Source organism: Morus notabilis, unplaced genomic scaffold (assembly GCF_000414095.1).
Source record: "Morus notabilis unplaced genomic scaffold, ASM41409v2 Scaffold199, whole genome shotgun sequence".
Classification (NCBI taxonomy): Eukaryota; Viridiplantae; Streptophyta; class Magnoliopsida; order Rosales; family Moraceae; genus Morus; species Morus notabilis.
In genome coordinates this window covers 161,489-183,519 of record NW_010366841.1, presented here as the reverse complement: position 1 = coordinate 183,519, position 22,031 = coordinate 161,489, and the positions used below count along the sequence as shown (strand labels likewise).

At 34.3% G+C, this 22,031-nt stretch overlaps 3 protein-coding genes and 4 non-coding genes across 7 annotated transcripts; 1 reads left to right on the top strand and 6 right to left on the bottom strand.

Annotated features, from left to right (window-relative positions):
- Positions 1–268: 268 nt before the first annotated feature.
- Positions 269–390, bottom strand: LOC112094108. Its single transcript, XR_002903361.1, has one exon. It is a non-coding gene; the product is annotated as a small nucleolar RNA snoR80 (small nucleolar RNA).
- A 122-nt stretch (positions 391–512) lies between these two features.
- Positions 513–628, bottom strand: LOC112094107. The gene has a single exon (XR_002903360.1). It is a non-coding gene; the product is annotated as a small nucleolar RNA Z152/R70/R12 (small nucleolar RNA).
- A 58-nt stretch (positions 629–686) lies between these two features.
- LOC112094106 lies at positions 687–772 on the bottom strand. The gene has a single exon (XR_002903359.1). It is a non-coding gene; the product is annotated as a small nucleolar RNA R11/Z151 (small nucleolar RNA).
- Positions 773–937: 165 nt separating this feature from the next.
- Positions 938–1,035, bottom strand: LOC112094105. The gene has a single exon (XR_002903358.1). It is a non-coding gene; the product is annotated as a small nucleolar RNA Z157/R69/R10 (small nucleolar RNA).
- Positions 1,036–7,983: 6,948 nt separating this feature from the next.
- LOC112094103 (peroxidase 3-like) lies at positions 7,984–9,531 on the bottom strand. The gene is made up of 4 exons (XM_024174215.1): positions 9,322–9,531; positions 8,969–9,160; positions 8,697–8,859; positions 7,984–8,528 (listed from the first exon to the last, which is right to left on the bottom strand). Exons 1-4 carry the CDS (start codon positions 9,529–9,531, stop codon positions 8,113–8,115), a joined length of 981 nt encoding a protein of 326 aa, XP_024029983.1. The 3' UTR covers positions 7,984–8,112.
- A 6,537-nt stretch (positions 9,532–16,068) lies between these two features.
- Positions 16,069–17,552, bottom strand: LOC21401240 (peroxidase 27). The gene is made up of 4 exons (XM_024174227.1): positions 17,328–17,552; positions 16,736–16,924; positions 16,445–16,610; positions 16,069–16,343 (listed from the first exon to the last, which is right to left on the bottom strand). The coding sequence occupies exons 1-4, from the start codon at positions 17,550–17,552 to the stop codon at positions 16,069–16,071; spliced, it is 855 nt and encodes a 284-aa protein (XP_024029995.1).
- A 2,861-nt stretch (positions 17,553–20,413) lies between these two features.
- On the top strand, positions 20,414–21,181 carry LOC112094102. The gene has a single exon (XM_024174214.1). It carries the CDS (start codon positions 20,414–20,416, stop codon positions 21,179–21,181), a length of 768 nt encoding a protein of 255 aa, XP_024029982.1.
- The last annotated feature ends 850 nt before the right edge of the window (positions 21,182–22,031 follow it).

The following is a 22,031-nucleotide window of genomic DNA, read 5'->3' as shown; positions in this document are numbered from 1 at the left end:
TAAACCTCACTTGTGGATTGTGCTGACACTGATCAGATATTACAAAGTGCATAAATATCATTTAAAACGTGAACTCCGGTCATGAAAGAGAGGTCTACATCACATTTTTTTAATTCAATTCTTGGTGCCTTGTGTTCACATCGATGATAACATCTATCAAACAAATATTGTCTTGTTATCATACTTTGTTCACGTCGATGTTGAAATTTATCAAACAATATTTAACTTTCCGACCGATATAATGTTTTAAGTCCATATATAGTTTGAAGAATGTACGTGGTGTTTCCAGGATCAAATGGCATTGAAAGAACATTGATCAGGATAGCCACATGACTAATATGGCGCCCTAGCCATTATGCCAAGAGGAACCGATTATCCCCCAGAATTGGTAATGGGCGCAATTTCAAATCTGTCACGTAAATCTCACTGAATTACTATTAACAGCACTTTTATGGAGTTAAAAACATTTTTTTTTTTTACAAATAAATGTTTGGCTGAAAAATGGGACAACCAGAGCTCAGAGGAAGGAGAAGTCGTTAATTATAATAGGCTCACGGCGAGAACACAATTAAGTGATCCCGTCCACTGCCCCTCAACACAACCAAGTGCTTCGTCTCATCATAGCATCTACCGTCCCACAAAAAAAATACTAAATCAATAAAAAAAACAGAAAAATTCGAATAATGAGGCTTCAGTGTGTGTAACAATCAGATCATTGACAATAAAATCTCACTGAAATCCGCTAAGATAATTAAATTATCATCATAAGCCAATTTTAAAAGCCATATAATAATACAAAACAATAGAGTCGGTCATCCCAGGAAAAAGTGAATCGGATAATTTGAAGAAAAAACACGTCTAAAAAAATACCCAACCTTTATTTAATATGAAAAAGAAAACACTTTGAAGGGGTTGATAAGAAATTGCTGGTATAAAGAAGTGTGCTCAGACAGCCAAGGGTTTCGTAATCAACTTCTGGGTAAGACCCAGATCAGAAACTCTAGTCCACGAAAATTGCCTCATCACCACACTCTTCTCATACCAAACAAACAATATAAAAAATGAAAATCAAAAATCTAAATCCTAAAAACCAAATGAGATGAAACAAAAGAGAAGAAACTAAAAAAAGCGGCATAAAATTTGATACGAAAAGAAAGACTCTTAATCCTTAATCCTTTCCAGAGAAAATTCAAACGAAGAAAGCAGGGGCGCCGGGCAGAGGAGGTGAAAGAGGGAGATTGCGAAAGCCAAAGAGCAGGTTCGTGTTTATATAGGCGGTATCGAAAGAATCTAGGGTTTGTTGGATGTGACTGTGCGACTTGTGCGTGCGTGTTTTGTTGCGTTTGGGCTTCGTATTTCAGTGACGGCTGGGCTGAAGTAATGGCCCGGTTCTAATGTTTTGGGTCTTTCGGAAGCTAAAATGGGCTCGACCCTAAAGAAAACATAGAGAATTTACTAGTAAGAAGGCTTGATAAATATTATTTGACTAAAAAAATTTGTGAATTAAGAAATAAAATATTTTTAAAGGGTATTTGTTAAGATTATTTAAGCGTATATTTTTCTGGCCAAAACGACAAGTTTCTTTTTTCTAAAAATTTATTAAATTTATAGATTTATAAAAAGGGAAATGTTGAAGAATGCCGTCGTAATAAAAGATTGATGCATTTTTCTATTATTTTTGCCTTCACTTTCTTCCATTATATATCAGCTAGTGAAAGACATAATTCTAAGAGAGGAATGTAAAACTATATAGAGAGCTAAGATAGACATGTTTCTTTTTTCTTTTTTCCTTCAAGGAAATTATGTGGTAGGGGATGTACTTTCTCCTCCCTGTAAGGTGAAAATTGTGACTGTTAGATGAAAATCAACAAAAGGTCAAAAAACAATGAAAGACTACTAAACAAGAATAAATACTCACACGCATGATTATTGCTACATTTATTCAAAGACAATATCAGAGAAAAAAAAGCACGCAAACGCCAACTAGATATTTTTTCTAGCATATTACACTCATTGAAATCTCAGTTGAAATGCGATTTTTCCAAGTGTAATCTCAATGACATTTGTTACATTTGTTCTTTAGCTAAACAAAGACGGTTGCCTTTTATCTCTAATAATCGTATATCTTCATCTCCCTTTGATCTGATTTATTGTGATGTATGGGGTCCTTATCATGTGTCTGCCTGTTTTGGCTATAGATATTTTTTGACTATTGTGGATAATTGCACTAGATTTACCTGGGTTTTTATGATGAGACAAAAATCTGATGTTGCAACAGCTATTCCCAAGTTTTTTACTATGATTGACACTCAGTTTCGTAGTAAAATCAAGAGTTTCTGGTCTGATAATGCAAAGGAGTTGGATTTCAATGCATTTTTCAGTAGTCAAGGGGATTTACATCAATATTCTTGTGTTGATACACCACAACAGAACTCAGTAGTTGAAAGAAAACATCAGCACCTTTTGAATGTTGCTCGTGCCTTGTTTTTTCAATCTCGAGTTCCAGAAAATTTTTGGAGTGAATGTGTTCTTACTGCCACTTACTTAATCAACCGAACCCCTTCCCCACTTCTTGGACATAAATCTCCTTATGAACTGTTGTATAAAGATGCTGTTGAATACTCTTCTCTTAGAGTTTTTGGTTGTTTTGCTTTTGCATCCACTCTATCTGCTCATCATACCAAGTTTGATCCTCAAGCTCGTACTTGTGTTTTTGTTGGATACCCATCTGGTGTAAAGGGGTACAAGCTCTATGATATTCAAACCAAGCAGTTCTTTGTTTCCAGAGATGTTATTTTTCATGAATCCACTTTTCCTTTTCATTCCGTGACTTATGCTAATCAGGTGGTAGATCCATTTCCTGAACTAGTTCTACCTTTCTCCAGCCCCTGATTTTCCAGCTTCTACATCCTTGTCTCCTAGCTTCTCCTAATCTTCCACTTCTGATTGTAACTCCACACCATCTGTTAGGAGATCTTCCCGGGTCACTAGAGTCCCATCTTATCTACAAGAGTATCACTGCAACCTTCTCCATTCTCAACCATAAGTCCTTGGCTCCACTGCCTTATACCCTTTGTCCAATCATGTTTCATATGAGTCTCTTTCTTCCCCGCATAAAACCTTTGTCATGAGTATTTCTTCCCACGTGGAGCCTCAGTTTTATCATCAGGCTATTCCCTTCCAGCATTGGCGCGAGGCTATGCAACTTGAGCTTGCTGCCATGGAATCCAACCAAACCTGGTCAGTTGTCTCTCTTCCACCGGGTAAGCATTCTATTGGTTGTAAATGGACGGATAAGATCAAATGCAAGTCAGATGGCTCTATCGAGCGCTATAAAGCTCGTTTAGTTGCTAAAGGCTATAATCATCAAGAGGGTGTTGATTTCATCGACACTTTTTTGCCAGTTGCAAAACTTGTTACTGTCAAGCTCCTTTTAGCTTTGGCTTCCAACCAAAAATGGCATTTAGCTCAGTTGGATGTCAACAATGCATTTTTGAATGGCGATTTATCCGAAGAGGTATACATAGACCTTCCCCTCGGTTATGTTAAAAGGGGGAGTCTTTGAATTCTGCTGACAGGTTGGTTTGCAGGTTGCATAAGTCCATATATGGCTTTAAACAGGCCTCACGTCAATGGTACTCCAAGTTTTCTCTTGCCTTGATTAATTTTGGTTTTACTCAATCTAAGTCTGATTATTCTCTTTTCACCAAAGGCTCGGGTACAACCTTTGTTGCTTTACTGGTGTACGTGGATGACACAGTCATTACAAGTCCTTCACTTGATGCCGTTCAGCAGTTGAAGCTTTTTCTACACACGCAATTCAAGTTGAAAGATCTTGGAAGTTTGAAGTATTTCCTTAGTCTTGAGATTGCTCGTTCCTCCTCTGGAATTATTTTATCTCAGTGACATTACACATTGCAACTTCTTGAAGACACTGGATTTTTGGCTTCCAAACCAGTCTCAGTTCCTATGGATCCTAAACTTCACCTTAATGTTGCAGAGGGTGATCTTCTTCCCGAAGCTTCTCAGTACAGACGTCATATAGGCCGGCAGCTTTACCTCACCTTATCCAGACCGGACATCACCTATGCGGTTCATAAGCTCAGTCAGTTTGTGGCTACCCCTCGTTTGCCTCACCTGCAGGTCGTTCATTACCTTCTCAGATACCTTAAATCCAGGTCTGGGCAGGGTTTGTTTTTTAACTCCACTTCCTCTTTGCAGCTTCGAGCCTTCTCTGATGCTGACTGGGCATCATGTTCAGATTTCAGGAAGTCCATTACTGGGTTTTGTGTTTTCCTTGGTGAATCCTTAATATCTTGGAAAGCTAAGAAGCAATCTACAGTTTCTCGTTCCTCTGCTGAAGCGGAGTACCGAGCTTTGGCTACCACTACTAGTGAGTTAGTATGGATTCAACAATTATTAAGAGACTTTGGTGTTCCTATTTCCCCTCCAACGCTTCTATTTTGTGATAGTCAAGCTGCCATACATATTGCTTCGAATCCCATTTTTCATGAACGAACGAAGCATATTGAGATAGATTGTCATTTTGTTCGTGACAAAGTTGTTGCTGGATTTGTCAAGCTTATGCCTATTCGGTCTCAACATCAATTGGCTGATATGTTTCCCAAGCCTTTGCCAGCCAGTTCTTTGTTTTCTTTGTTGTCCAAGATGGCTATAAAAGACATTTATAGTCCATCTTGAGGGGGAGTTTTAGATATTGTTAGATGTTACATTCTGTTATAGTATGGTTATTTAGTTTTAGCCTAAGGCTTGTATATAAAAGGCTAAGCTCGTAACATTCTCACATTATTCAATACAGGAAAATTCATTTCCCATTTTCTGGTTTTTCCTCCGTAATACTTTTTGAAAATTTCGCCACCAATTGCAGTAGTTTCTAGCCAAGGTGGAGGTCGCACGACACATCAACAAACTCAGCTTGCTGAGAGCTTTTTGATGGTATGGGTGCTGTCAAAACCCGAAGCTTGAAAATGTGAACTCCAACAACGACAGCGTCGACAACTCCGACCACCTTAGACTGTGGCACTCCAGTGAAAATCAAACAGGGAAAATGGATGGGTTTTCTTCGTCTCATCGCTCTGGGTTGATAGAAACCAGAATCACCGTGATCAGAGTTCGGACGACGGAGATATCGCGATTGAAAGTTTTTTTGCTTTCCAGAACTTTCGTCAACGATTGCGGCGGTTTCCGGCCAAGGATGAGGTCGCACAGAACGTCAACAAACTCAGCTCGCCGAGAGCTTTCTGATGGTATAAGTGGTGTTAAAAACTTATGCCGGAACTCCGTTGGGAAGGTGGAGCCGTGCACAGAGAAGAACACTGGCCATTTTTTTCTATTTTTGTTTTAGTTAATTTGTTGCATCTTTTTAATCTAAGCCATCGGAAAGCAACGGAACAATTATAATTCATCACCCTATCAGTTGGGAAAAGTACACCCCCTACCATAAATTTTCCCTTCATTTAAAAGTTCCCACTAAATTAGCGTAATGACCCTGAATTATAAAAAAAGGGAAAAATCTACGGCAAGAGGTGTACTTTCTCATAGTTTTATTTTTAAGTTGAATGATATAAATAATATTTTTTACTATTTTAAGTAGTATTTTTAGTTTTTCCTCTAATTTTAAAGGACAAAGTTATGAACAAGTAGTGGGTGCTCCCTCAAGAGTTACGGGTCTTTACTACTGCACCAGGGGTGGAAAACGAGAATGAAGAAAAAAAACAATAATTAGATTGTTTCACCGCCAAACCAAAACAAGTGTACAAGTTTATATAACGGGAGTTTTTACGGTAGAGTAAACTATTTTGCTCTATTAATAGGAATTGTGTTTGTATTATTGAAATAATTTTCTTTAAATATACAGTATAAATAGTTTCGTGTAGCGCGTTATAAATTTTTAATATAAATTTGTATAAGTCTGAACGTTAAAAATTTAATCTAACTATAAAAATTAACAGGTGCGTTTGAAACTCGTTCTAAAATGTTTTATTTTTTGTATGAAAATAAAAATGAAAATGTTTTCAATCTTAGATAAAAATCATTTTTAAAAATGCGTTTAATAGTTTAATCAAGATATTATTTTCAATATAAAAAATCTATTAGGAGACGTTTGGTTCATAGATTAGAATCATGAGATTAAAACTATTTTCAATTTACGTGTATTTTTTTGTGAGAGAAAACACTGTAACAAACCATGAACCATGATTCAAATCATGGTATGAATCCTCCAACTAAACATCCCCTTAAAGTCTCTCTTTTTCCGCTCAAAAGAGGAGAAAATGGAAACAAAAAATAAAAAAAAATGACTAAAATTCATTTTTTATTTTTCTCTCATTTTATATTAAATTAAAAAATCATTTTCATTTCTATTTTTTATATTTAATTGTGTTAAATGTCATTTCTCTCCAATTTTTTTTTTTTTTAAAAACGTGAAATACAAAAACAAAACCAACTCTAAACGGGCCAACTTTTCCCACTGGCGGAGTGAAATATTCCCTTTTATGGTCCTGCTAAATTGGACTATGTTTTCCTTTAATCTTGGGACCAGCTATAATTGCGCTCGGTTAGAGGAAGCCGCCCAATGAGGATCATTTTCCTTTTTTTGTGCTCTAAATTAATGACTAGTGATCAGATTTCTGTTTCCCCCTTTCTTTCTTTTGATAGAGCCTTTTGCATATTCCAAGACATAGAGTTTAGACTCCGTCCTTTTGGTTTCTTTTTTCTCTCTTTATCTACCAGAAAGAGCAACATGAATCAGACCACGGCTAACTCGGGGGCATCCACGGCAATAATATTTGAGATCTCCTAATCAATTTTGGTGTTCTAAAATATATATAATCAATCATATTCCGTAAAGTGATTTAAAAAATTTAAAATGTCTTTTAATTGATTTTTTCATATTTTAATATTTGAATACATTAACATCCGTGACATAATATAATTAGCTACACATTATTTGAGACATCAAAATTAAATAGATAATCTGAAACTAAAAAAAAAGAAGGAAAAATCAAATAAATGACCGGTTTTTGACGATCTTTTTAATAAATGGTCAAACTTTTTATTTTTAAACAAATAGCCAATTTTTTATTATTTTAATAAGATGATTGATTTCTTTCGGTAGTCAATCAGTGATTAACTGACGGTTAATTATGATTGACCAATTCATTACTATAATTTACTAATAATTTATTATTAATAAACATGTAGTTTGTTAATTGAAATTGATTAATTATTAATTAATTTTGATTAGTTGTTAACTGATATTGATTAATATTGAAAAATAATCGAGTTAATGACCAATAAGTCAATAAAATAAACAATCATTTTGCTAATTTTACAAAATTTTGGCTTTTTTTTTAGAAAATTCTTAAAAAAAGGCCATTTGCCCCTATATCCAAAAAAAAAAAAAAAAAAAAACCTAAAGAACTAAAAATAAAAAATAAAAAATCTCATGTTATCCTAATTATACATTTATCTTAAACAACACCCCATCACGAAAGAAGCAGACGCTAAAGGCAATATTCTCAAGAATATATTTTTCAACTAGGTCCTCTTCTCTAGTTGTAGTTGGTGAATCACTAACAACCAGTCCTCTTTTTTAGTTGTCCTTGCCTCTTCATTCAGCTGCATAATATTGAATCTTCACGAGAACACGTGTCACTTTAGGCAACTTGCTGATGCAATTTTGCCCACAGGTGAATGATAAGTTTCAGCCATATGCATAATTTGGTGCTTTCCTATAAATAATAAATAATAATATATGACATGGACCGCATAAGGTGTCTCATGCAACCATTTTATTGCATAATTCCATAAGAAGTTTCCATATCGATCGTTTTTGTAGTCATTATAAGGAAGATAGAAATCATACTGAAGTATTAACTACTGATCATGAAGAAATTCTGTTTATTCCCACTGCAGATACAAAAAACAGTTAACAAAACATGGGCAAATTAATAAGCCTCTTGATCGATACATACGTATATAATGATTATGATTATTGATCTCCTCCGCACAAAAGAAAAATATTATCACCACACTGAATAATTAAACACATGGAAATGATAATAACATAGACTTGAACAATAAATATATCTAACTATTCACAACTGCACATTGCTTCCTAATCTCACCATCCGAGCCAGTTTTGACTTTAGTTCGTCCCATTTTCTCCATGGCTTTGGCAAACTCAGAAAAGTAGTTGCTAAGCGATCCTTGAAGCAGCTGCTTAATGTAGGACTTCGTAACAGAGTTTGTGGTCAAGGCTGAATCGGATTGGAAAAGACCCCTTCTCTTGAGCAAGAGGGTGTAGTAGCTGAGGTCGAAGGTCTTCCGGCTTCCGGGGTCCATCTCAACTATCGTCTTGTTATCGCTCAGACTTTTGCACTTTTTCGCCTTTAGATTCGCAGCGTATTCGCTGTCCAAAGCGGGGTCTTGGTCGCCCACACCGGTGAAATTGTAGAGCCGGGTTGAGAATGAACTGCAATGACTTACACCAATTGTGTGAGCACCTGAAAAGAAAAAAAATAAAAAAAAAGAAAAAGCGACATCATTAGTCTATCTTATTTCAAGCGCCAAATTATATCAGAATCATATCAATACTAGAATCATATTAGTACCATACGTAATTAGTACTACTGAAGCTAGGTTGTGTGCGTGACACCAATATTTTGCTTTACCTGCAAGCAATACTAATTCCTTTAGATCAAGGCCCTGATTACCAAAAAGTGTTTGGAGTGTGGAGAAGTTTGAGGTTGGAGCTGGGATGTTGTTTGCTGCTTCTGATCTAATTGAAACTGTCCCATCTCTTCTCCCAGTTGGAACTCTCCAGAATGGACCTCCCTGGCCATGCCAAAAAAAAAAAAAAAGGGGGGGACAATTGTGAGTAAGTAAACATGTGGCATGATTTTGGAAGGAAAAAACACAGTTTTTTTTGAGTTATTGATCTTACTGTTTCCACAATGGCATCTCTGGCTGCCAAAGCGAGGATATCTGCACAAGAAACAACTCCAGGGCATTTAGCTTCTACAAGGCTTTTTATTGCGTCAATGAAGCCAAATCCTCTGACTGTTTGATTTGGGGGAGCCTCTTTTTCTGCTGTGTTATTGGAAGTTGAATTCAAAAGAACTGAGGCATCACAACCCTGCAAATTAGCCAAGCAAAATATAATAATTAGTACTACTTCTTTAACAGTAAAAGATTATAATTACTACTAATCAAGCATATATTCATGTAATTGAAAGAGAAAAATTAATAGGAGGTGAGATAATATTGTTGAGCAAATTAAGGATTTTGGAGACAAACCCTGACAAAGCAATCATGAAAATGCATTCTCAAGACCGCTGCTGCTACTGAAGGAGCATTGTGGATATGCTGTTTGACATAGTCCTTCACAATTTTCTCAGCTTTTGGGCAGCTATTGGAATAGAAACCCTTCTTCAGTTGAGCTTCAGATGCTTGTAGAAGGATTGAAATGCCTAAAATTATGATCCCAATACAATATTTTCCTCTCATTCTCAATTCTATATATATATATATATATATATATATTCACTATATATGTATATATACTAATGGATATGTATAGACAATGATACTATTAGTTGTTTGGGAGAGAATCAACTTAAATGCACTTGTGGTTTCTGAGATATTAGGGAGGGGATTTATATAGAGAGATCTATGAAGTACTTGAAGGGCAAGATATAGGAAGCAATATGATTAAATAAATAAAAATAAAGGAAAAATAAGGATGAGGAAAACAATTCAGCTAGCTAACTAACATATATAATAATCATTACAATCACGTATAGTACTTAAACATATTTCTTAATTGAGTAATACTATAAGACACTTATACTATTTAGCATCACCATCTAATAAAAAATAAATCTCATAATATAAGAGACTTCACTTTTTATTAAATAATAATACTTAATATCAATAGTGCTCTTTCACATTTTCTTCTCAATTAGTCAAAAAAGAAAAGAATGCTTTATAATATTATCTTGGTTCGTTATAAAAAAGAGTAGTTAGGCTCGTCCCCCAAGGACAAAGGAAGTAGGTTCCAATATTAGGCCCTCTTTTCTTTGCCTCTTTTCGTGGATTAGATATTACTCTTTTGATGGATTGGTGACAAGTAATATAGGATTGTGTCGGCCTAATTAATCTCTCACAGTTTAAATTAAATGGGAATCTTATGTTAACCGTTAGGGAAATAAAAAGGAAAAAATAAAAAATAAAACTTGCGTAAGTTTGACTATTGTTTAATTTTGTGTGTACATATGTATATTTATACATACATGTGTGTTTCTTTGATTGCTTAATGTTTCTTTAATTAGGATCAAATGTGGGCCGAAACTCTTGTGATTACATTGCTAGAGATATCTTACGTTGCTCTTGGTTTATCATGTGATGTGAGGGTGACTAGATTTGCCATTTACAGGGTGCCACATGTGCCGGCTTAGGATAAAGGATGCAATAAAATGTATATAATATTTCCACCAAAAGTTAATTATATATATTTTTTTACCAAAAAAAAATTACATAATTTTTCTTGATCATGTTTAACCACATTTTACGAATATAAATGATAATAAGTTTTTCAAAGTAACAACATCAATAATAATAAGTTTCCAAGCAATAAATTATCTCGAAACATTATAAAGAACAATCTCAATTTTACTAAAAAAAATAATTTTAGGTTTTATTTGTGGCATGCATACAAAAAAATCTTGATCAGTAATAATACTGAACAAAACCACCATCGTTCAAAGCTATTTTAACGTGATAAAAGTATAGAAAACACATGATCATGTGATGCTAAAATTAGTTATTATTACGTCAACAAGATGACATCTATATATGCATACAAAACGTTCGGAAATTGCTTTTGCAAGGAGTCTTAGGATGGAATTATAAGGCTAATTACGTTGCTTTTGCAGAAAAGTTAGATGGATTAAGGATAAAATTAAGTATTTACATCATTCACCTGCTCCTACAACGGATACATTATTGTCATGTTGCTGAACTATCTATGTTTTCTCTTTTTATAAATCAATAATTATGAAATAGTACTCTTTACCTGCTGCGACACGCAGCCATGGGGGGTCGATCAAAATAGCCGACTATCAAACGAAGCAGATCTCATATTCTCATTTAACTTTTAAGAAAGCAAGAAGATGTGCATGTACATACATGGATGAATAATGAAGTCAGTAACGAATATATGTGTAAATTACTGCATGTTACAAACCACGTGTAATAAAAAATTCTACCCAAAAAAAAAAAAAAATCGTTAGACGAAAAACGACAAGAAAGTATTCTCATTTAACTCTTATAGTAGCTAGTAATTTTGAAGTGCACCCTAGAATATTTAGGGATCCAAATCTGATGTTCAATTTTTAGTATTCTAATTAGTATCTAACCAATTAAATCATACTACATCATTTCATGATAAGTACAAAAAAATTAGTTAAAAAGTAGTCTAAATTTTTTATATGACGTGACATGATTTTATTGGTTAGTCACTAATTAAGTTTATTAATTTGGAGCGGTGTGAATTGTTTCTTTCAACCTTTTTCCACAAAATGAGTTGTTTCTCAATTGCTTGAGTTAAGCTAAAGTACGAAACGTTATAACTACATTTTTTTTTTGTTTCATAATATATATATATATATATATATATTTTTTTTGTTTTCTAGAATGTGTTGATTTATTGATTATATATACTGGAATATTGAGGTATTTAGTGTTTTTCTGAAAATTGTTGAACATAGCAACAAGATCACGATAGCTCAATCGTAATATCAGGTCATGATGGAAAAATTTTATCTTTTAGTTCTTTTCTTCTCTTTTTTTTTTGTCCCTTTTTTTGTTTCATGTGGGGAAAAAAAACAACTTCAATTCAAATTCAGTGGGAAATTTGAATGGTAAAACTTAAAATGTGTGAATTTACCGCTAAACTGAACTTGGGATTAGAACAAAATTCCAATTCTATTTACCAAGGAATCAATATTATTTGGATGAACCCACGGCGGGTCTAATAAACTCATGATTGATAAAATGCTCACTATAAAAATACTCAAACTTGGTGATAAATTAATAGCTGACTATTAGTCAAAGGTATCCCAGTTATTCTTTTTCGTTGCATGATGTATTTTTCAATTGTTCTAACTGCTACAAATTCTTTTCTGCTTTCTTAATTTTTTTTTTCTTTTGCTACGCAAAGTTTTTTTTAATCATTTATTTTGTGATGGTCATCCGTAAGTTCCTTATTCGTTATTATTAACACCAAAGAGTTGATTAAACCTCTCCTTTGCATTGCTTGTCCAAGCACGCCATGCTAGCATAATTGTTGCAAGATGAAGACTGCAAGTGAAAGCAACTTTATAACTCGCGTGTATGAAAAAAGGTGGAACTCATCTTGTTAAAGTGATAACTTAGGAGACGTTTGGTTCATGGATTAGAATCATGTGATTAGAATTATTTTCAATTTACGTGTATTTTTTATGAGAGAAAATACTGTAGCGAACCACGAACCATAATTCAAATCAGGAAACAAATCTAGGTACCAAACATCCCCTTAATTTCCGTAAGCCAATAGATTAATCTTTTTTTTTTCCCTTTAGATCCTATAACAAAGTTATTAATGCAACATATATTCCATATCAATCAAAAAGCTACGCAAATATACATTCTTTATCTTTATATCTATTTAATATTGTTGCATGTTGCTTATGACTTTTTCCAATTAATTATTCCTATTCAGTTAAAGATATTCCTGTTTTTTTCTTAAACAAGAGAAAAAAGATATTCATGTAGTTATTAATCAACAACAAGGCGAAATAAAGCAAACGGACAGGAAAAAAAAAAAGAAAAAAAAAAAAAAAGAAGGAAGTTTCTTCGTGCCGGCACCCAGCATCGTTAGCTAGCCTGTCATTTCATTTTTTAAATAATAAATGAAACTTAGTGAGGTCCTGAAACTAGCTACATTGGAAAATATGTATGCTTGCTTTTATTTATTCTTCGCTGTCCATTCTGAAGGCAGAAGAAGATAGTACTGCTTTGTCACCTTTGTAAATTTGTTGGAATCCCCAGTTAGGGATTTGGTGTGCATGCAATATATATATATATATATATGTATGTATATATATATATGTATATATATGTGTGTGTGTGAATAGGCAAAGAGAGACAAGTCCAAGTTACAGACGAGGTTATATTACCAGAAAGCTTTCCACGCCATAAATCACACTACTTTTAGCAATAATATAATTTCGTGAAAGCCATGTTAATTTCTCCTTAAAAGTAACCATAGTTAAAAGCTCCTTGTCCAACATTTCTATATTGATGATTGATAAACACATATGTAGACGTTAAAGTAATAGCATTCACTATTAAAAACTAATATTGGGGAGAACTCATCATCGAGAACCTTTTTTTCTTTCTTTCTTCTTTTTGCAAGGAGAAGGGATCCAAACAGTGAACAAACCAGAAATTTTTTCAGGGGCGAAACCAAATTTTAAAATACAATTTTATGCCTAAATTGCATACAGCCTCGTCTTTTAAAATTCGTTTCTTTTTTCCTTTTTACTTTTGTTTATTTTCTTCTAAAATTTGATTTGCTTTTTTTAAATAAAATAAAATAAAATAATTAGAGTGCTCCAAAAAAGTAGTATAACCAATCTTTGGTTTATTCGGAGTCTTAAGGCCTTGTTCACTTCGCATATTCGAATTTAGAATTCGAGTTTTTCTACAGTAAAAAGCTCTCACAAACAATCACATCTAACTTTTTTGCTACAGTAAAAAGCTCTCACATAAAGTCACATCTCAACTCGAATTCTAAACTCGAATCAGCGAAGTGAACGGGCCCTTAGAAAGTCAAAACCTGGAGTATAACCGTTTTTTTTTTAAAAAAAAAAAATTCTTTATTAATGTTACAATTTTTTAAATACTTTTTTTATACACAATTTTTGAAAGACTGATGATAAGTGCCTGAAAATGCACCCTAAATACTGATTTTAATTTATATAATATTAAAATATTTAAGCTTTAATTAAACAATTCTATTATTTTTATTCATAATATTTTTAATTAAAATTTATCTAGTTTTTGCTTATTTATTTACAGATGAAAGCAGTGTAACAAGCTACACAAAAAGAAGCCATAAAAGCAATGTTTTCGGCCACCCTAAGTCAGCCAAGCCGAGCTACATAGAGAGAGAGCCGAGTCGAAGCCACAAGCTGAATCTGGCGTGGGTCCCACGCTTGCTCAGCCATTCTCCTGCGCCTTTCTCTCGCGCCATCTCGCGCCTCGCGCGTCAACAACATGCAAACATCCCAGGCCTCGCGTTCTTCCTCCGCGCAATCTCCAGCGCGTCCAACTCCTCAGCAACGTGGGTCCCGCGTGTTAGCGTGCCATCCCAAGCTCTTCTCCACGTGCGACAGCTATCAACCTTGCCCCCCATTCTGCCCGCGCCAACACAATTCCTTGACTCCGCGCGCGACACGTGGCGCCCTTATTCCTTTCCTCCAATCAAGCTTCGACACGTGTCCCCTTGAGATGAATCCGAATTTCTTCCCCAAAAATCAGAGCAAATTACCATATTTCTTCTCCAAATTAAATATATGATTTCTCCTAATTTATGTGTAATTTTCTTTTGTTTCCTTTTCTGTTATAATTTTCTTATTTTACTATTTATTTCCTTATTTGACAGGCAACCTCTGAACACTATAAATAGAGGGGTTAGCCTAAAGTTTTTAGAAGCTTTTAATATTCAGTTTTCTGTCGTCTTGCTGTCACTCTTATATTTTCTTTCTAGAACTTGTGAGAATGTTTTGCAAGTTAGGCTAGAGTTCTCTTGGTGAGATTAGAGATGAACTTTTGTTGAGTGACCCAATTCGGGGTTTTGATTACTTGTGCTGTAAAGTTCAATATCTGAATGAATTAAATCTCATCTATCTTTCATTTATTTTTTAAAATATTGTGTGCCACTTTTTATATAAGTTCAGTCACGCTTTTCTTATGTAATTCTGTCATGCATTGTTTTGTTATTCAAATTATTTCACAAATTGTCTTTTACTGTAATATTGTCAAATTGATATATTGTCGATTTTAGATAACTTGTAATAATAATACTTTCAGAGTCAATATAGAGATTTAATTCATTCGATTCTTTTATATTGTGAATCGAAACTTAAATTGGTGAACGAAACATTAAGGATTCTCGACACCTTACCGTTTTCACTACTGAATTTTCTTCATACAAATTTCCTCCTTTTTATTTTATTACAAACAAAATCTCAAAAACTCTTCTTTTTCTTTAATTCACTTGTTATTTATCTTTCTCTTACACTCTTATTCTGTTAATCTTTCTTGGTTATTTGTTACTTCTCTGTGGATACGACCGCCCTTCTGTGCTACAATTGACCGCTTGTGACCATCACTTTTAGGCATTAATCAACTGAGTATACTTAAAAAGGAAAAAATTAGGGTACAACTGAAATTTTTAAAATATTCTTTACTTAATCTAGCAATTATATTTCTTGACGGACTTTAATACGTAACGTTGACATATGTAATTCACCACTCAAATAGTAAAAAATGACATTTGTATTTGATCCCGTACTTGCCAAGCGATATTAGTGTTTTATCGTGTAAGTGATGATTTAATAACATTATCAATTTATAAAGAGTAATATTGAATAGAAGTAGCGCCTTCCTTGATAAGCAAGCAACATATAAATCATTAATTCAAACCCGCGTTAATGTGTTTATAAATAAGACGTATTCAAGTATCATTTTTCAGATACTATACATACGAAAAATAAAAAACATGGACCCCAAAAATTTTATTGAATTTGTTGGAACTTTTGAAACACCATTGAATCACAAAATTAAGGGCATGAAAACCCAATGTGGCTTCAAATTTTAGAACACTTGGAATCACAATATACTTTCACTCAAACATATACACTTGCAAAATAATAATCGGCCACCATTTGAGAACAAAAAACAAAGTACAGTAAAAAGAACCTTGTTATCAAAAATCAATTAGTTGACAAAAGCACAATGCTTCCTTATTTCACCTGCCTTGCCTGTAAGGACTCCAATCTTTCCCATATTCACCATTGATTCCGCAAAGTCTTGCGCAAAGGTGGATCCATGAGTGGTTGCCTGGAGTTCCACATAGGCTTTCGTTTCGGGATCATCAAGAAGAGCTGCATCAGATTGTAATAAGCCTCTTCTTCTTGCGTCGCCTTTGCCGGTGAAGTTGTACAAGCGGTTTGTGAAGGAAGAGCAGAGAGCTGTCCCTATGGTGTGTCCTCCTAAAACCACAAAAATGTGTGAAGTTGTAGTAATGTGCTCTAACAAGATCGAGTAAGAGAAGAGTAAATTGTCAATAAAAATTTCTTTGAAGTTGTATTACCTGATAGAACAACTAGGTCCTTAACACTTAAACCCTTTGAAGCAAACCCCAGTTTGAGTCGGGTTATGTTAGCAAAAGGAGGAAGCAAGTTTGCTAAGGCCTCTGAGGCTAATGACACTCTTCCATCTCTTCGACCCGTGGGAACGTCCCAATAAGGTCCATGAATCTGAAATTTAACATTTAAAAAAAAAAAATGTTCATGGAGTACTTGGCAAATCATTGTATTAATTTTGAATGTTTCTTCACATATAATTAATCAAAATTGTGGAGTAGAGTTTGTAATTTTGTTACCGTTTCCACAGCATCTCTAGCTACTAATGCCAGGATATCAGCACAAGAAACAACACCAGGGCATATCTTTTCTACTGCAGATTTTGCAGCATCTATGACTTGGTATCCTTTTAGTCTCAGGTTCGGAGCCGCCGCTTTTTCGGCTGTGTTCTTCTTTGTGGAATCCAGTAGCACAGAACCATCACATCCCTGTACGTATTTATGGAACTTATAAGACATGGCCAATTCTGCACAACTCAAATTGACACAGACACACACATCATCCTCACACCCAACAGATTCAGTATGTGATGAAATGTTGACTGACTCAACGACAGAGGGTTTTTTTATTTTTATTTTTTTAACACTCTCGGGTTAAATAGTACTACTTTCCAACAAGTATTGTTATTTATTACTATTACAACATCGTGACTACATAACAAAAAGTTTAACCGACTGATTTCTATACTATCACGTGACAGTTTTAATTTACTATTACATAAATAGAGATTACATATGACCAACAAAGACACATATAGAGCTTCTACTTTTATACTTGATACTAGGCAAGAAAAACAATAGAATGGCTGTGTTATGATTATGAAAGACATACCCGGACCCAACAATCATGAAAGTGCATCCTCAGAATAGGAGCAGCAAGAGTTGAAGTTAGGGAAATGAATCGATGAGTAGTCTCCGCAATGACAATCTCAGCAGATGGGCAAGTCCGCTTGTAAAACCCGAGTTTCAAGCCACATTGATCGCTGCGGTATGCAACAGAAAGCGCTATCAGGAGCTGAAGAAATGCAAGAAAGAGAACTTTGTTGTGACTAGCCATTGTTGTCTCTATAGCAACAAGTATTTTATTTCTTGTCTACTATTCAATTAGTGGTGAGATGGTGAGGACAACAATGTGCCCGGTATTTATAGCTAACCTTTCATTGAATTGTTCCTCATTGAATCTGTGACATTTGTGACATTTTCCATAACTTGTGTTTCAATTTGATATGCAACCTAACAAGTTGGCGACTTTTGGTCTTGGCAAAGGAAAAGTTGACATATAATGGAATGACAATTTAAAATGAGAAAAAAAAGTCTTCTCAGTCGTGTGGTATTGAATGTTGGCCGCCATGTTTAATTTACTTCCTTAGTACTGCAACATTAATCCCATTAATCTCTAGTTCTGTTTTGACCCCCTATATTTTGTCTTTCTAAAACAATTCCTTCACTTTGCAAGGAGAAGCGAAAAAAGTACAGTAATCGTCCTTGCAGACAGGTACGGATCAGTTTTCCCTTGCATAATCTTGCTATATAGCTTATTTACATGAACAAAGATAAATACGAAATATGATTTTTTTTTTAAAAAAAAGACTTTGTATGGTAGGGTATGAAAAATATTTGAGGACAATACCGGTGTTGAGTACTATAACTAATAGAGAGAGTGCACCACTCATAAATTTTATACTGTACAATAATATTGGTATCTTTTAATATTATTCGCAAGATATTCCTAATACTCATATTTTTGAATGTTAAAAATCTAATTAAGATCACGTCTAAAGGAAAAAGGAATAAAAAATTATAAAATTTAATATAAATCTAACGGTTTTACAGCACAACCCTATAAGTACAAAATTTTCGCATATTACTCTAGAATTTTCTACTTTGAAAAAAAGGAAAAAAAAGAAATTGGTACTGCACGAATTAAGAAAAGAAGCCAAGCATTGCTCACACGTTACAAAATGAGTTAGTTGACTAGAGCACTTTAGATAAAGTCGTGTTTTGACATTTATATACATCACGCAATCACATTATCATCATTGTGTACAATAACAATAAACGCAACTTGTGATAAATATTCTCTGTCGCCATCAGAATTGCTTATAGACTTATAGTCAAGCTACCAGAGACAAATACGACGTCGTGTTTTCTACCATTGACGTTGAGATTTATAATTAGGTGCTAACAACTCTGAAATTCCCAATCATTAAGCAGTTAAAAGTAAAGAAACTAGTACTGCAAAACACATTCATTATTATGTGCTCAACTGATGAAGAAAAAAAGTGCTGAAAAACTATACAAGTAACAAAAACAAGATTGAGAGATTATTAATTAATAGTTATAACTCGTGGCAGCGGATAATTCAGATAAATAGTGTTATGTATTGGTTAAGAGGCAAAATCAAATATAATATTCTTGGTTGTTAGGAGGAGGAAAATTGATATAAATGGTCATAAATTAATAAATATGTAAATTTAATCAATATTTTTTGGTAGGTTAAAGAGTATGATGCACAACATGAATCTTCCGAAATGGGAAATTTTTATAATGTATATATTACTGTGTGTCCTATGGACTTATGAAGATGGGAACCAGAATGAGATCGGCTGTGTACTCTATTCCATTAAAAAAAACTTTGACTTTAGTTTCATGTACTAAAATATGTGTGCAGACTAATTTTAAAACTGGAGAAAGCAATCTATAGCTAGCTGAAAGTTGAATAGTGCTCACCCACAAATATTGATCAGAATGAAACTAACATACGGATGGCAATATCACTAATCATTTATTTGACATGATTCTGATTTTGGCTTTATAAGCAAAACACATAATTCCCTATTCAAATCACTTCTTTACCAGCCATAAAAGGTGTTTTAGAGCCAGTGTTCTTATTTCCCTTTAGTCCTTGATCGTGTCATTTGCTTTTTAAATAATAAATGAAACTTAGTGAGGTCCTGAAACTAGCTACATTGGAAAATATGTATGCTTGCTTTTATTTATTTTTTGCAGTCCTTTCTGAAGGCAGAAGAAGATAGTACTGCTTTGTCACCTTTGTAATTATATATATGTATATATATGTGCATGTTGTTAGAGAAATTGTAATATATCTCTCAATTTTGATATCACAAAGTTGGCCTAAAACCCGTTCGGGAAGAACAGGTGCGCACAAGCGCGTGCTGTAGCGCGCAGGAGCGTGCGCTGCAGCGCACAGGAGCGTGCGCAGCAACGCACGGTCGCGCTGCAGCGCGCCTCTTGGGTGCTGCAGCCTGCGTAAAACAGACCTCTCGGGTCTGTTTTGTGAAGCCCGAGCGCTGCAGCGCACGGATGCGCTGCAGCGCGCACAAAACAGACCTGTTGGGTCTGTTTTGTGTAGCTCGAGCACTGCAGCGTGAATGTCATCCGCTGTAGCGTCAATTACTAACGGAAAACGTGTTTTCATGTGTTTTAGTGATCTGAAAAGGTCTTGAACCATTACATCCATTTGTGATATGTTTTCTCACATATCTGAGCACTTATTAACAATAGAAATAACTATTGATATAAGTGCATCAGCATATAAAAGATAACATTTAAAATTGAAAAGGTATCTCTATGTAAAAGGTTGTAACACTTAAAAGGATGGATGCATCCCTGTCTTTAATTAATGGACTTCAAAAAATACATATTTATTATTGTTCTAGAACTCAATATTTTTACTGGATATTGTGTTCAAGGGTTTGTTGTATCTTGGGAGTAATTTGCCATTAAAAACTCATTAGCAAACTTTGAGAAGTGAGGATAAATAAAACCTTAAAGGAAAGAATTTCTATATGCCTCAAACCCACTTTCTGCTTTCTCTATTCTTTTCATACTCTCAAATCTGAATTTCTCAACAATCTTTAAGGTTTTAAACTTGCTGCAATAGGGGTTGAAAAGAATATGACGTCTTTCCTCAATCTTAATGTTCAACTTGATCATTTTGATGGTATCAACTTCACCCGCTGGAAGGGAAAGTTGTTCTTCCTTCTCACCGTGCTTAAGATCGCCTACGTGCTTGATCCGAAATTGGAGCCACTTTCTGAACCAAAGGAGGATGATTCTGAAGAATTGAAGACCGCAAGAAAGAAGCGTGGAGATGATGAAATCATGTGCCGGGGTGATATTCTCAACACTCTCTCCGATAGGCTCTACGATCTTTACAACTCGATAGAGTCTCCGGTGAAGATTTGGAACGCTCTCGAATGCAAATACAAAACTGAGAAGGAAGGTACGGACAAATTTCTCATCTTAAAATTTTTAGAATTTGTCATAATTGATACCAAGTCCGTTCTAGATCAAATACATGAATTGCAAGTCATTGTTACTAAGCTTCGTGAATTGAAAGTTGAGATTTCTGAATCATTCCAAGTGGGGGCAATTATTGCTAAATTGTCTCAAAGTTGGAATGGTTATAGAAAGAAACTCCTTCATAGGAGAGATGACATAAGTTTGGAGGAATTACAAAAACACTTGAGAATCGAAGAAGAGACTAAGTCTCGTGATTCCAAGAACAAAAATGTAGATTCCTCTAAAGTTAAGGTTGCCGAAGCTAGTAAGTTTTCAAAGAATTTCAAAGTCAATAATGACAAGAAGTTCAAAAAGTCCGGTAATGGTCAAAAGAAATTTTCTGGAAATTGTTTCTTTTGTGGAAAGAAAGGCCATCGCTAAAATGACTGCAGATATAAGAAGAAAAAGGAAGAAATTAACACCAACAATGCCAATGCCGTTGAGGAGAAATCTGAAGACATTTGTGCCATGGTCTCAGAATTGTAAATTGGCATTATTACCGAAACTAACATGGCTGCATCTAGATCCTCTGATTGGTGGCTTGATTCCGGTGCCACAATCCACGTTTGTAATGACAAGACTATGTTCTTATCTTACAAAGTGGAAAAGGAAGGACAAACGGTTCTCATGGGGAATAATGATGCAACAATGGTTGTCGGGAGAGGAGTGGTGGAGATTAACTTTACGTCCGAAAAGAAGCTTACATTGAACAATGTTCTTCATGTTCCTGATATTAGGAAAAATCTTGTATTCGCTAGTCTTATGTGTAAGAATGAGTTTAAGATTATACTTGAGGGCAATAATTGTATTGTATCTAAGAATGAGATCTTTGTGGGAAAGGGATATTCTTGTGATGGCATGTACAAACTAAGTATTAATAATAAAGATGATGTGAATTCTCTTTATATTATTGATTCTTTTGATGTTTGGCATGCACGTTTAGCACACTTAAATTTTAGATCTTTGAAATATATGTATAAACATGATTTGATTAATTGCAAAGATATTAAAAATGATAAGTGTGAAATTTGTATACAAGCAAAGATGACTAAGAAACCTTTTCCTAGAGCCGAACGTAATACTCAAATATTGGATATGATTCATACCGATATTTGTGAGTATAATGGAATTTTGACTAGAGGATGAAAGAGATACTTTATCACTTTTATTGATGATTGTTCTAGATACACTTATGTGTAATTACTTAGAACAAAAGATGAAGCCTTTGATA

What these genes read in the sequence shown, in the direction of transcription:
- LOC21401240 (XM_024174227.1), bottom strand. Translation starts at nt 17,552, where the DNA reads ATGGCTAGTCACAACAAAGTTCTCTTTCTTGCATTTCTTCAGCTCCTG. An exon ending in TTCATGATTGTTGGGTCCGG is followed by an intron (nt 16,925 to 17,327) that starts GTATGTCTTTCA and finishes AAATACGTACAG; the next exon opens with GGATGTGATGGTTCTGTGCT. An exon ending in GGACCTAGTTGTTCTATCAG is followed by an intron (nt 16,344 to 16,444) that starts GTAATACAACTT and finishes TTGTGGTTTTAG; the next exon opens with GAGGACACACCATAGGGACA.
- LOC112094102 (XM_024174214.1), top strand. Translation starts at nt 20,414, where the DNA reads ATGACGTCTTTCCTCAATCTTAATGTTCAACTTGATCATTTTGATGGT.
- LOC112094103 (XM_024174215.1), bottom strand. Translation starts at nt 9,531, where the DNA reads ATGAGAGGAAAATATTGTATTGGGATCATAATTTTAGGCATTTCAATC. An exon ending in TTCATGATTGCTTTGTCAGG is followed by an intron (nt 9,161 to 9,321) that starts GTTTGTCTCCAA and finishes GCTAATTTGCAG; the next exon opens with GGTTGTGATGCCTCAGTTCT. An exon ending in GGAATTAGTATTGCTTGCAG is followed by an intron (nt 8,529 to 8,696) that starts GTAAAGCAAAAT and finishes TTTTCTTTTCAG; the next exon opens with GTGCTCACACAATTGGTGTA.